At 43.1% G+C, this 14,169-nt stretch overlaps 1 protein-coding gene across 1 annotated transcript; it reads left to right on the top strand.

Moving 5' to 3' along the window:
* The first annotated feature begins 321 nt into the window (after positions 1-321).
* Positions 322-13,950, top strand: LOC149279238 (EVI5-like protein). Its single transcript, XM_089501440.1, has 19 exons — positions 322-482; positions 1,526-1,691; positions 4,747-4,971; positions 5,384-5,458; positions 5,569-5,694; positions 6,453-6,596; positions 6,834-6,923; positions 8,776-8,873; positions 9,281-9,341; positions 9,880-9,933; positions 10,512-10,544; positions 11,270-11,410; positions 11,566-11,694; positions 11,814-11,954; positions 12,055-12,213; positions 12,388-12,534; positions 12,763-12,858; positions 12,957-13,052; positions 13,666-13,950. The coding sequence occupies exons 1-19, from the start codon at positions 322-324 to the stop codon at positions 13,948-13,950; spliced, it is 2,427 nt and encodes an 808-aa protein (XP_089357566.1).
* The last annotated feature ends 219 nt before the right edge of the window (positions 13,951-14,169 follow it).

Genomic DNA, 14,169 nt, shown 5'->3' with positions numbered 1-14,169 from the left:
TGACTGCCCCATTCATTCCTCCGCACCAGCTCACTTCCCTTCTTCTACTTCCTTGTCATTCTTCTGCATACGATTTTCTCTGTTCCGTTTTGTGCCCATATCTTACCATCAGTGGTTGGGCTGAAGCAAAAAAAAAAAAAAGGTTCCCCCACGAACCAGACACTGAAATAAATATTCACTTGACATATCGCTGTTATTATAATATATCCAGTAAGAGAACTGTGTGGAATTGATGTTGCTGCCATCTTGCCCCAGTGTTCCTGCACTTTCCCCATTTGGTTACTCCTCACCTGGTCTCTCCCACCACCCGATTTCTTTCAGATGAGCGTACTGGCCCCACTGCATCTCTCCGACATGGCCAGCCCCACCCTCAGTCCAGATGACTCCTCCGTGTCAGGGGCCGTCAGCATCTCCCCCTCGGACTCCGAGAACTTGAGTCCAGATGAACTGGAGCTGCTGAGTAAATTGGAGGAACAGAACAGGTATAAGACCCGTGCCGTGTGGTGAAACCTTTACAGTCGAGCACCAAACACTCATAAATTTCTTCTGTTGTGAAAATGTCACCGACGTCGATGCTCCTAATCTGTGACATTCTGATGCTCGCCGCCAAGATTGCGTTCTGATGCGTATGAATGAATTTGCCCAAACATCTGTGATGGGAGATCACTTCCGTGATGTCTTTACATTTAGTTTTGGACAAAGTTATTTAAGAAGTACCCCATTACAATGCAAAAATCAATCAAAATCGTAATTCTCCTGTATTTTAGTTAAACAATGAAGTTTTTGGAAACAGTTTACTTTTTGTCTTATGCTGTTACTGCATCCTGTGGCTCATTGTAACACAATGAATACTCATCAATATAACTTTATATATTTATTGTTTTTATATAGCTCCATCAGATTCCACGCTGCTGTACAAAGGGTAGACAGGACATAACAATATAACAAGATAACATACAGGCCCCTGCTCTAAAGAGCTTACAATCTATATATTTATACATACATACATGCATGCTGCTATTTGGTGGAGATTTTCTGATTGACTGGTTCGGGATGTTCACCATTCCCCTCTCTTTAATAGCTTTATTGCTTCTAGATCAGCCCCTTTGTACTTAAAGCTTGGCTTGGGTTACATGTTTTTTGTTTTGTGCAGCTGAAAAATAAATATTGGGGGTAAAACACTTCGTTTTGATGAGTAGACATGGCTGGAAATATAAATTCCTTTCCTTATTGCCCCTTTTAAGTATTGAAAGTATTAACTAATCCACCAAGGTTCGCTCCCCGCGACTCGCTGGAAACGTCATGTTCATTAATCAGTTACCCTGGTTTTCCGAAAGACTTGAGCCGGTCTTGGTTAATGTTTTAATCGCCTTGTATGCTGGCGGAGTCTCACGAAAAGCCGCGCAAATCGCACATTTTCTTACAGCCGTATAATAAACATAAAATCAAAAACGGTTAGCACTAAAAATCCCAATCTTCCGTGCATCTTATTGTCTAACGCCTCTCCTTTCTTCTCTTTTCTCAGGCTTCTAGAGGCTGATTCCAAGTCGTTGCGCAGTGTCGCTGCACCCTGCCGGACGAGTGTCACCTCCCCGGGGCCACCACCTTTGGACCAAGACAGCTGGGAACTATGGGGGCGCATTGTCACGCACTGGGAGGAGTGGACCAGGAGGAAGGAGAAGCTCTTGAAGGTATTTACATGGAGCTGCTGACATTTTCTTCCCTCTCTATCTGCTTCTCCAAGGCAGGGTGATGCTGCTCCACCTACGCTATATATATATATATATATATATATATATATATATATAAAGTTCCTTATTATTACTGAACTCCCAAAACCGTCTCATAAATAAATAATTATTAAATTGTTTATTATTTCTTTACTGGGAGCCATTGATTGTCATGTGACCCAGAAGCACTCACTGATAAGTAGTTGCCATATAATCTCAAAAGCATCTTTAATTTGTGTGTTATTATTTGATTAAACAGTGAGAGGGAACCATAAAATAACAGATCTGCTAGCGTTCATTTGATTAATGTACTAGCGGGTCCGGTTAACATGTTGTGTAAGTGAAATGGCAGTTTCGCTGGCATGCCCAGTAACATGTCGGCTTAGCGTGCATGTATGTTAGTTGCGTTCAGCTCACAGGTTTGGGACACGCTAGCGCACGGGCAACGTAGAAACACAGGTGCAGCCTGCAGGAGGAACGTCGATTTGCATGCAGCAAAATGCACTGAAGTTTATGCAAAATACACTCCTGAGCAATGTTCCCTCTAATTTTTGTTGGGTGATGTGCGCAGAAAATTTCTGTTGTGCAAAATTTTTCCCAGAGCCAAAATTTTGTGCTCACAATATGCTTCTACAGTCCATATAAAGCTGGTGGAGCTGAAAAAAAAAAATCACATTGCAAGGGGGTAGAGCTATATATTTCCAACCCTTTTGACTCCATGGTCTATTCTAAAGGTGAAATTCTCACCGCAAAAATTAATTATGAGCGAATCATGAGCGGGGGCTCCGGGCTGCATAAAGGATCAATATATATATATATATATATATATATATATATATATATAATTATTATTTTTTTTTATTGGGAAAAACTGCATACCATTGACAGGGGTACAGCATAACACCTATCACTATATACTGAGGCACACATTGACTGGGGTACAGCATAACACCTATCACTATATACTGAGGCAGACATTGATGGCGGTACAGCATAACACCTATCACTATACATTGAGCCAGACATTGCCAATAATGTAGCATAACCCCCTATCACTATATACTAAGCCAAACATTGATGTGGTGTAGGCCTACCACTTCAGTGTCTGGCTTAGTATATAGGGATGCACCGAAATGAAAATTCTGGACCGAAAATTCAGCAATCACTTTATTAAAAATAACACGCCAAATTTGGACAAAAACCCGCAACAACAATATTTTATATATGTGTATATATATATATATATGTATATATAATTGCTAACAGCAATCACACTCCTATCATGCCCAGGCAGCCAGTACATGCTGGAACCTGGGCATCATATTAATGTGATTACAGCCTCCCTATGCCATGCTATCCCCCCCCTTACACATCCATGCTATCACACACACACACTCATTCACAAACATTCAGCATAAACTACAGCATAACACCCATCACTCTCACACACTTACTAATCCACTCTCGCTTAATGTTTTCCTACCTTTCCTCTGTTAGTTACTTTTCCTCCTCCTCTTCGTTCTTCCTCTTGCCTCTTCTTCTTCTGTCCTTCCGGTGCAGTAAAGACGGTGGGCGTGGCTTCAGTGCTGTGCGCCGGGATCTGACATCAGTTGCCGCGCGCATAGGAAGGGAGCAGGATCGGAGGTCTGCATTAACAGACCTCCCGCTCCCTTGATTGATTTTAAGCCGGTTGGGGTGAGATTTTTGATCCCCCTTAACCGAGCTTGCTCCTCCAGCGGCGGACATTAATGTCCTTATCTGGAGGAGTGCCAGCGTCACCCTGGACGGACTGCCCGCCCCCCCCCCCAGCTCCCCGTTAGGTACTGCGCGCACAATGTTAGGACGTGTGCGCTCCCTCAAAGTTATGTGCGCGCGCACAAGCGCACAGCTTAGAGGGAACGCTGCTCCTGAGTGCAGTTTAATTCTGTTGGAGACAGGAGCGTTCCTTTAGTAATGTGAAGAAAGGTGCAAACTATGCCATGTAATGCACAGCGTTAAATATTCATCCACGTGTCAATCAACATATCAGCTTGTCACTAGAACGTCCTACATTAGAGTCCATAGACATGTTCTTACTCTAAGGAAGACTGGGGTCCTGATGGGCCGCTGTGGCCTTACAAAGACACTTTGGATCCTCGCATCTTTCTCTTCTTGATGACAAAGTGTCGCGGCCTGGAATTGAATTTAGGAAAAGGGGGTGATTGTTGCATGAGGTGCGGGAAGTGCCTTGTTAGCTGGCTTCATTACATCATTGTAAGACTCTCGTGGGCCGGTGACCTGTACTGCACCGCAGGGGAGATATCCCGCTAGGCTTTAATGACCTACATCGGTTGCATGCTTATGCCTTTCACATTCAATATCGCAAAGCTTCATTTTATACTCGTTTCCATGGTTACTTGGCTAAAGTAGACTTTTCACTTGAAGAAATGATTAATCAGTGGGGTATAAAACTTGTCTAAATGATGCATTAATGATGTTTTAATGATTTAGTACTTTTAAGGTATTAATATATTGAGTGTGTCTGTTGTGCCATCAAGATAGCTCTTGGCATACAATGATCTCTTCCAAGCATGACAACAAACTGTCCCTTTAATGTAGCATTTGGATAAGTGATACATTTTATTTATTTGGTGGAGGATGCAAGAAGCTCACTGGTGGACAAACTAATTCTCATTACTATAATTCTATAATTACTATATATTTCCATTTCATATAGGAGTGGGGGGGGGGGGGGGGCTCTGTTGTTTTTGGAACCAAGACAGAATTGCACTAAACTATGATTTTTGTCTAACGTATAAATGGTTTTGAAAGGTTTTGTTTTTCCAGATTTCTTGGATCTGTAAACAAAAAATGCACACGGTCATATCCCACGAATCAATATAGTCCTCAAAATGAACTGCTAAATCTGAAGTGACCGTAGCAAAAGTGTGAGTTAAGGCTAGTAATTGGCAGCATTTGTAATCGTGCTTTATAAATAACAACCATTTTTTTTTTTTCTGCCTTTTCTCTATGACAGGAGCTTATCCGGAAGGGGATTCCACATCCCTTCAGGGCCATGGTCTGGCAGATGTTGTGTAACGCCTCGGACATGCCGGTGAAGAAGCAGTATGCCGATCTTCTAAGAATGTCTTCGCCCTGCGAGAAGCTGATCCGCAGGGACATCGCTCGCACTTACCCCGAGCATGACTTCTTCAGGGGACAGGACAGCCTGGGGCAAGAAGGACTTTTTAATGTCATGAAAGTAAGCAAGACAAAAGCAAATTGCCATCTTCACTAAAGTCAATTAATTTAAATTTAGGTATCAAGTAGAAGAGTAATAGGAGCAGGAGAGTCGGCCATGGAGGAAGTGAGTTGTGGGGAGGGGGCAGTTATCTAGGTATACTTGCCGGAGGCTCCCTTTCCTCTCCATACCAGAGGTTGCAGAGTCAGTAATTGGGATAAGGGGGTTGGGGCCAAGCACTTTTCCCTGCATGCACTTAACGTTCAATGGCTTGCCCATGTGGTCTTTTAATCAGCTGTGATACCCTGTGTATCCAGTGCAAATCCAGACTTCCCTGGTATGGATACAGGGTAAAAAAACAATGGGAAGCCTGACATATGGGGCTGGAGCTGGAGGCACATATCGTACTCGTCCATTCTTCTTCTCTCTTTAGGCCTATTCACTCATTGACAGGGAGGTAGGATACTGCCAAGGCAGTGCCTTCATCGTTGGGCTGCTCTTAATGCAGGTAAAATCTCCTTGCTCCCCCCCCCCCCCACTATTCCTAATATAACGCTCATCCTCTGTGTTACTATCATTCTATATTTTACTGATTTTCTCTCCACGGTGCCCACGTAGATGCCAGAGGAGGAGGCCTTCTGTGTGTTTGTGCGGCTCATGCAAGAATACAGACTGAGAGAGCTCTTTAAACCAAGCATGGCAGAGTTGGGGCTCTGTATATACCAGCTGGAGTACATGCTACAGGTACACTTGATCACACAGATATACGTTCCATTAGCTTCCTGTATCATGCTGTCATTTAAAGTTTATTTGTATCCATATCATGGGACCCCATTTGTCCATAGCAAAAGCTTTACTTTGGCCACGTTTTTGGTCACTTTTCTTTTGGTGTGACTACGGTTAGATCTTGACTTGCTTCGACTATCCATGTAAAACAGATGCACCTTTCTGGTGGTTGGTTTGATGGAGTAGTAAATTTGCATTACGTTAATTTATAGAATTCTGGCAGATGCCATCATTCTATTCCAATAGAGGGATAGTTAAAATGAACAATATCTTTGAAATTAACAATATACAGTTTGCCAGATTAACGCAGGTAAAATGTCCTGGCACGGAAGAAGAGGTATATGCTCTTACGAGTTTACGGTCCAGTAGGAGGTTCAGGGAGAGTGAGACAGAAGGAAAGGGGCTGCTCGGGTGAGGGTGATTCGGAGAAGTCATAAAGTAGACTGGTGAAATGGAAGAGGATTGACAAGTGGTCTTGTCATATTAATTGATGAAATGTTCCTGCTGAAGACCACTTTTTTTAATGTAGCACCAGTCACTTTTTATACATAAACTTCATAGTGTAGAAATGGGCATGTTCCTATTTGTACTTGTGGAAGCCACCACGGTAGGCTATACTGGAGACATTTATACAGATTACTTTTGGGGTGAATAATTATTATCTGCAAATACAATCAGGTTTCTACATAGACTCTGATGTGTTCTTTCAATTTCAGGACCAGCTTCCTGAATTAAACCTTCACTTCCGCTCCCACTGCTTCCACACCTCTATGTACGCCTCTTCCTGGTTCCTCACCCTGTTCCTCACAACGTTCCCACTCCCTGTGGCCACTCGCATCTTTGATATCTTCATATATGAGGTGAGTGCCACCTGTGTCACAAGGGTTAAATCTCACTGGGGATCCATTGCCAGGTCTGCCCTATAGTGGGTCAGAACTTACTTTAAAGTGTCTCTGGCTAATTAAATATGTATTGGGTCCAACAAGAACCCACAGAAACACAGGAGACAGATATGTTGCATTACTGCCAACTGTGGGTAATTTCATTGGCTCTAAGAAATGCTGATCATGTTTTCCATGCCATGTTATGTGTTTCAGGGTCTGGAGGTCATATTCCGTGTAGGGATGGCTATACTGACCGTGAACCAAACCGAGCTCATGCAGCTGGACATGGAGGGGATGTCGCAGGTAAGAAGCCTCGCTGCACGTATAGGATCTGTGGGCGATTCCCTTGGCTTTCTGGTTTTGTTTTTTCTTATTGTTTGTTTTTGTTATTTGCTGTTTTTGTTCGATTTGCTATTACTGTGATCCTTCGCAGCAGGGGGGTAGCCATAAATGTGGTTAAAATACCCTTTACCAGCTGCCCATGGGGTTGTAATTTTAATGCGTTTCACCGCCCTCTGGCATTTAAAGGATGTAAGAATTAGTTGTGTGTCTGAGGTTGCTAGACAAGCATTCACCAGAGAAACAGAAAAGGCTCTTGTTAGTGTGCAACAAAGGGGGGTGGCGTGTGAGCTTCTTGCTTCAGTCTCTGAATTCTTTTTCTGTTGTCAATATGTATAGTTTAAACACTGACTCTGTTGTTACAGTTCAGTGATACCGTGACATCGGGGAGATTCACTGGCTCTTTTGTGTCCTTTGTAGAATGAGGATTAAAAAAGTGCTAGCGACTACACGCAATACACGTGCTGGCAATTTACTCCTATTATTAATATATGTGTGTGTATGTATGTGTGTGTGTGTGTATATATATATATATATATATATGTGTGTGTTGTTTTTTATTTATGGTTAGGTGTAAAGGCTATGGGTTTATTCAGCCAACCCCTGAACTTTAAACCAATATTTTAAATCCTGATTTCAATAGACAACTGAACTTCTTAGAAGCATGAAATGCAGAGCTATTAAACTTCTGTGGGTTTCCTCTAAACAAACGAACGAACACATAGAAAATGCATTTCTGTTGACTGGGAGGGGGGAAACAGAAAACAGGAGTCCACCGTGCTTCTAGTGAACGGAAGGCAGCTCCAAATCCAGCATCTCGCAACCAGAACCAATACTAGACAACCACAAAACGAGTGAAATGGTGCACTGACCCAACCCTATTCCTTTCCTATTACCTGAAAGTAGAGAATGCAAGACCTCTTATGTTAAATCCAATAGTTTCTTACGTGAAAATCCGACACACAGAGTACATGATTGTTGTTTGTTTTTTCCTAATAAATCTCCAAAAACTATATATGATTGACTGACATTTATATGAGCAATTAATGCCCAATGTATTCAGGGGGACCCACGTGGATTAATATGTATTCCAAAGATGCCCCCACCTGGCAGAAGATTCCAAAAGCAGAAGATAGTGTTAATAAGATATAGTTATTCAAAATGTGTGTGTGTGTGTGTATGTATGTATGTGTCTATATATATATATATATACACACACACACACACACACATATATCTTACAATAATATGCATACAAAGTCCTCCGTCACCATTAGAAGATAGTGTGCCACAGAACACTATATTTTTATGAGAAGGAGCTATTCCCACATTTGTATTAATGTGCAGGATTCTGTAGTGTGTGAAGTCATCACAAAATGCAGAACATAAACTGCAATTACAACTTAGACCTGTGGACAGGCGCAGCCCCCCCCCCAGGGATTTGGAAGGAGGGACCCCGGAAATGTCCAAACATCAAAAGATAAAGATTAAAAATAACAGGTTCACATATGCAGCTCCTAAACGGTCCAGGAGACACTTGAATGTAGATTGATTTTAATTTTCACACGGTCTGAAAGAAATGTAAAATCATCTTCGCCAACTATCCTCTGTCCTTTAAATACGTAGGAGAGGCTTAACTTCCAGCCATAGATGATTGTCTTCAATGTACCCCAACATCTTCATCACATAAAATAATCAAGCATTTCTGGTTCTCTGCGGAGAGACTGATTCTATAGGGTGAAATATTAGGGTTTTTTTTAAATGTGTTCTTTATGGAAAATTTTTTAGAAGGGTTTTTTTTTTTTTCTCTTTTCAGTATTTTCAGAAGGTTATTCCACACCAGTTTGACAGCTGCCCAGATAAACTGATCCTCAAGGCATACCAAGTCAAGTACAACCCAAAGAAAATGAAAAGGTACGGGCGAGGGACTGTAACAATCGCTTACAGGAGGAGACCCGCAGCGATCCTCAGGAGCTGGGGATATAATAATAAGAAAGGGACCCATTGAAACCCTCAGAGCTGGGGATTACTGATAAGAGGGAACTCGCTGAGACGCGATCTTCCATGCATACCATGAATTGCCCAAGCTTTTAATAGAATTGTATTAAGCAGCCATTGGAATCAATTGGATTCATTGGTTTAAATGCTCTCTTGTATAGGAAGAGATGGGACCGGTGCCAGAAGTAAAATATTGAGCCGAAGGACTGTAGCGTCATGCGAGTGCTGGCTGAGCTCAGGCCAAAGGCTGTAAAAACTAGGGAACTGAAGAAGTGGGTTTGTAAAGTAGGTCCTAGGACAACCAGTAATTTCTTTCTCTCCAGGTTGGAAAAAGAATATGCTGCTATTAAAAGCAAAGAGATGGAGGAGCAGATTGAGATCAAGGTGAGATGTCTTAGGGCTCCGTGCAACAAAATGGGGAATGCCATAATGGTTTCAGAGAAAATAACCTCCAGGAATTTGTGTCCTCTCTTAGTGCGTCAACATTCTTATAGAATATATATATATATATAATATATATGTGTGTGTGTGTGTGTGTAGAGTCTTCTTCAAGAGTTTAAGACCTCAGGGGGTCCTCAGAGATCATCTGCGCTTATGTGACTACATCTTATTCTTATTTAATAAAATAAGGTTTCACTAATGATATATATGTTTGAAAATTAAACTTGGTAAAATAGTCGCGTTATGAAACCCTGACGGTCTACAAGTTTGTGGGAGCAGAACCCTTTTAGGTCGAAGACCTGCGGATGAAGACCTCCAGCGGAGCAGAATCGCTTGGAACGAGGACTGCGCCCACCTTATTTCTCAGTAACGGAAGCTCTGCAGTTCTAATAGGTTGCCTGATTTGTATAAAAAGCACCTTTAGGGATATGTGTGAGAAAAGATTAAACCAGAGACCTTTCATTCGCTTCTTTTGGCACAGCGTCTGCGCACAGAAAACAGACTTTTAAAGCAGCGTATAGAAACTTTAGAAAAGGTAAGCACCCCGGGGCCATTATTGCACTTCACACGCAGTCTTTGTCCTTCACAGAGAGTATAGTTTTATAATAGCGCCTTCTTTTCCTTTTCTCTCCTTTGCGGGACCGTTAAACATGGCCGTCATCCTACAAACCGTAGATTGGTCTTAGAATTGCTGTTAGTCACAGTTACCACATTACTCTTCACGCCGAACATTACAAATATCCTCTAGTGCATTAACCACTCATAACCAGCTACCCAATCTTGAATAAAGGCCATTTTTAATTTTCCCATGGTGATTTTTCAAAGCAAGAGTAATACGGAATAAACAAGGTCAATTACTTTTAATGGAGGGGGGTATTTTTAGGAGATGCTGCACCTGTCTAATTCTGTCCTGCTTCTTGTAGTGCGGTGGTGGTTACCTCTGTTTCTTTATCTCTCCCCTTTTCTATGCCTTTCTCTTCATCCCTTATCTTTCCCTTTCTCTCCATCCCTTGGTCCTTCCTCTTCTATGCGTTTTTCACCTACTCTGTCATCCTTGGGCTCTCGCTCCCTCTCCTCCTCCTCCTCTGTGGACTGTCACCTATGGCCTTATAGGAAAGCGCGGCCTTAGCAGACAGGCTGATACAGGTACTGTTACCGCTCTTCTTTATTATGTTTTTTCCCTCTGTTTTTTTCCCTATCCATGACATCGAAATACAGATCGGTAGAGTATATTGAGAAAATTCCGCATGGGAGTAATATTATTATTTGTTTTTTATAGTGCCATCAAATTCCGTAGCGCTGTACAGTTGGTAATATGAAGTATACCTTAACCCCGCTCCTTTTGAGCAAGTCTATCTAAATTATAATACATAAATCCAAGCAACTTAAAAATATGAAAATGGCAGTGTATTACTGCTTTTTACTAAAAAAAACCCACTCTTGGGCTGTATAGTTTTAACTGTATTCACTATGCATCACGACTCCCCCAATGTAGCGAGTGATCGGCGTCATAGGTACTAATCACGGTTCCGAGCTTAACGCTTCCGCAGCTCGCGGCGTTCTGATTCAGCCCCGTGTTTTTAATAATATCGCTTGGTGGGAAAAAGCTTCTCTGTGTTGAAAAGATATCGTTTGCGGGGGGAGTGTTAGAGATTAAATAGAAATCCCCATGGAAGAATACAATTTTCAATTTTATATATTTTTTTTTTTATTTATTTTTTTTTAGATTTAAACAGTTTTTTTTTGTTTTTTTTTAGGAGTGAATAGTATTATTATTACTATTTACTCAAATATTTTACATTGTATTCTTTATAATTTGGTCATGGAACGATGATGATGATGAAGTTGAACTCTGGTCTCCTATTGGACAGGGTCAGGTGACGAGGGCACAGGAAGCAGAGGAGAACTATGCCATAAAGCGAGAACTGGCTGTGGTGAAGCAGCAGTATTACACAGCCACTGAAAATCTGCAGAATGCACAGGGCCTTATACGCCAGCTGCAAGACAAACAGGTACGGATGAGGGGAGAGGCTGGGCTCGGCAACGCTTCCGGACGGCCGTTCTTTCGCGCTTATTGACACAATCACAGGATTTGAGTGCATTGTAGCAAATATATAACAGTATCGTTCTCCGATATCTGGGATAACAAATCTTATTTGTTTTTTAGACTGACCCGCGGATCACTGAAGAACTGGTGAACCACCTGGAGTCTGAGCTGGAACAATCCCGGCTCCGAGAAGCCGAAACCCTGGGGGCCTTGAAGGAGATGCAAGAAAAAGTGGTGGATCTTGAGAAGGTACGAGCATTCTATGGGTTTGGTTCCCTGTTGAAGAAGAGTTAGTTCTTCATCGGAGATACACAGGGTGTAGAACCGCGTGGCACCGGTATTGGCAATATGTCCTTGTACCTTCACAGAGGAACAGCTCTCTCCCTGATGAGAGCAATGTTGCCCTGCTCCACGATGAGCTGCAGTCTTTGCGTATGAGGGAAGCCCATGCCCTGCAGGCCATGAAGGAGGGTCAGCAGCAGGTGACAGAACTCAATGACAAGTGGCAGGTGAGCTCCCCGTGAGGTCTCTGTAATCCCTGCATCGCATCCTCGCTGACTGCAGTATGAATGTTCTCTCTCTTTTGCTTTTTTTTTCTCTTCATCGTAGTTACTGTCGTCCCGAGGTGGAAGCTTCTGGAAGGACTCTCCCCGTAAGGCCACGGCGGGAGACTTGCAGGATGAAGTTATGTTGAGTCGCTTGAGAGAAGTTCAGGCTCAAAGTGAAACCCGCGAGCTGCGCCAGAGGGTGCTGATCCTGGAGAGTCAGGTGACCCAGACCTTTCCTCTGTTCTCATTTTGTAATATAATAAATTGCATTTGGCCGGTTATATACCGAGATGTAGCAGGGTTCTTTAATGAGCCACCAGCATGGTTATTGGAGCTTGAATGGGGTCTGGGAAATCAGCTTGTAGGTGAAGTGTGTCCCCCCGTGTCTTTTCAGGAGCTGATGCATGAGAAACAACTCACTCGGCTGGAGAAAGAGTGTAAGGAGCTGAGAGACAGACTGCAGAACGAGGCCGCCCAGAACAAAGCTCTGCAGACCCAAATGAATGAGGATAAGCGAAGGCACGCGGTGTCCCAGTGCAAGGTGAGTGCAGCTCGTGCCCCGTGTGATAGGACATCATCTGGAGACGCGGTTCGGACTCAGTCAGGGGCAGCTGAATGCAAAATAGTGGTCACAACTGATTGTATCTACATGGACAGGGACATTAAATAAGATAGTAGTAGTGCCATTTATGGTCTCATTTACACACTTTCCACTTTGTGTCAGAATGATGGCTAATGTTTGCCATCTGAAATGTTTGCCATCTCTCAGAATAAAGAAGAAGTGATGGCCGTGCGTTTGAGGGAAGCGGATAGCATGGCGGCTGCAGCAGAGATGCGTCAGCGCATAGCCGAGTTGGAGATTCAGGTGAGAGAGTACCTTGGATCACGCAGGGTCGCTTTTGTTTCCTTTTCATGTCCCCCCCCCCCCCCCAAATGCTGAATCCTATGCCTTTTCTGTTGTAGAAAGAGGAAGGGATAATTCAAGAAAAGCTGAATGATTCCGACTTCTCGCAGTATATCCGTGAGCTGAAGGATCAGATAGACGAGCTCAGACAAGAGGTCAGTGGCTGTATTTATATGTGTTTATAGGGCTCAATCGGTCTACCATATGAAGGTGCGAGGTGTAACCAGCTTATAGTGTCGCCAGTGAAGTATTTGAGTATGAAAAGCAGACTAAAGTACGGGTGCCAGATTCTTTTAGGCATCGTTGTGGATCATCGGTGCTTCTCCTGCCTGTCGTTGGGCTGGTTTCCCAGTAGCGATGAGTGAGTGTTACAGAGGACTCGGTAGTCAATTATCAAACAAGGTCCCTAAACCTCCAGTTTTCTGGCTTCTCGTGTGCTGCCGTCTGTTAATTAAAGCCGGCGTTTTTCTGTTGTTGGTATTGCTCTAAAAAGTGGTGGCCTACTGACTCATTCAGGAATATTATAGCAAATTCATAGCTATGGGTGCTATCTTAATATCCTCAATTATGTATTTGATATATCACATTTTCCAAAACTCATTGGTAGCATTGGAAAGAGTAGAATGCTTTTAAAAATTGTGTATAATCCACCACATAAAGACGGCATATATACTGTATATAGTTAAATGCATTCGTGAATTTTGTTGGCACATTACCGATGTCAGTTATGAATTAATGTAACTTTTTTCCCCTCTGCTTGATCCACAGATCCTCCTCCTCCGAGGCCACAAAGCTTATTCGGATTCCATAACTTTCGATGGCCTACACCTCACCTCCGGCTCAGGGCAGGAAGATGAGGACTCTCTCCCTTCCTCAGACGAGGAGCTGCTCTCGAGGCCCTTGGGGGCCTTGCAGGACGCGTTGTATCCACACTCCCCACACAAGTCCTGTTTCCTGCGGCCCCTCAGAAGCTCCCCCAGCTCTGAGAGCGAGGAGGGAGTGGAGACCAACGGCGCCACTTCAGACACCCCTCCAGACCGTGCTGAAGAATAACCCTGGGCAATGAGGGGGTAGGCTGGATTTCCCCAACACCCCCTCTGAAGATCAATAATTCTAACAAAAGAAGGAGAAGGCACTAGTAATGAGCCTCTTGGCTGCAAATTAATAATTATGGACAGGTAGGACAGCTCCAGACCCCCCCCTTATTTCTTTGTGCTGATGACAAAGAATCCAGGTCCATGAGTTTGTGGCTGTGAAGCCTAGACTGTTCCT

This window comes from Sceloporus occidentalis, unplaced genomic scaffold (assembly GCF_023333645.1).
Source record: "Sceloporus occidentalis isolate IW3139 unplaced genomic scaffold, rSceOcc1.0.p SCAF_174, whole genome shotgun sequence".
Classification (NCBI taxonomy): domain Eukaryota; kingdom Metazoa; phylum Chordata; class Lepidosauria; order Squamata; family Phrynosomatidae; genus Sceloporus; species Sceloporus occidentalis.
The sequence above is the reverse complement of the archived record's forward strand: the minus strand, read 5'-3'. Positions and strand labels throughout refer to the sequence as shown.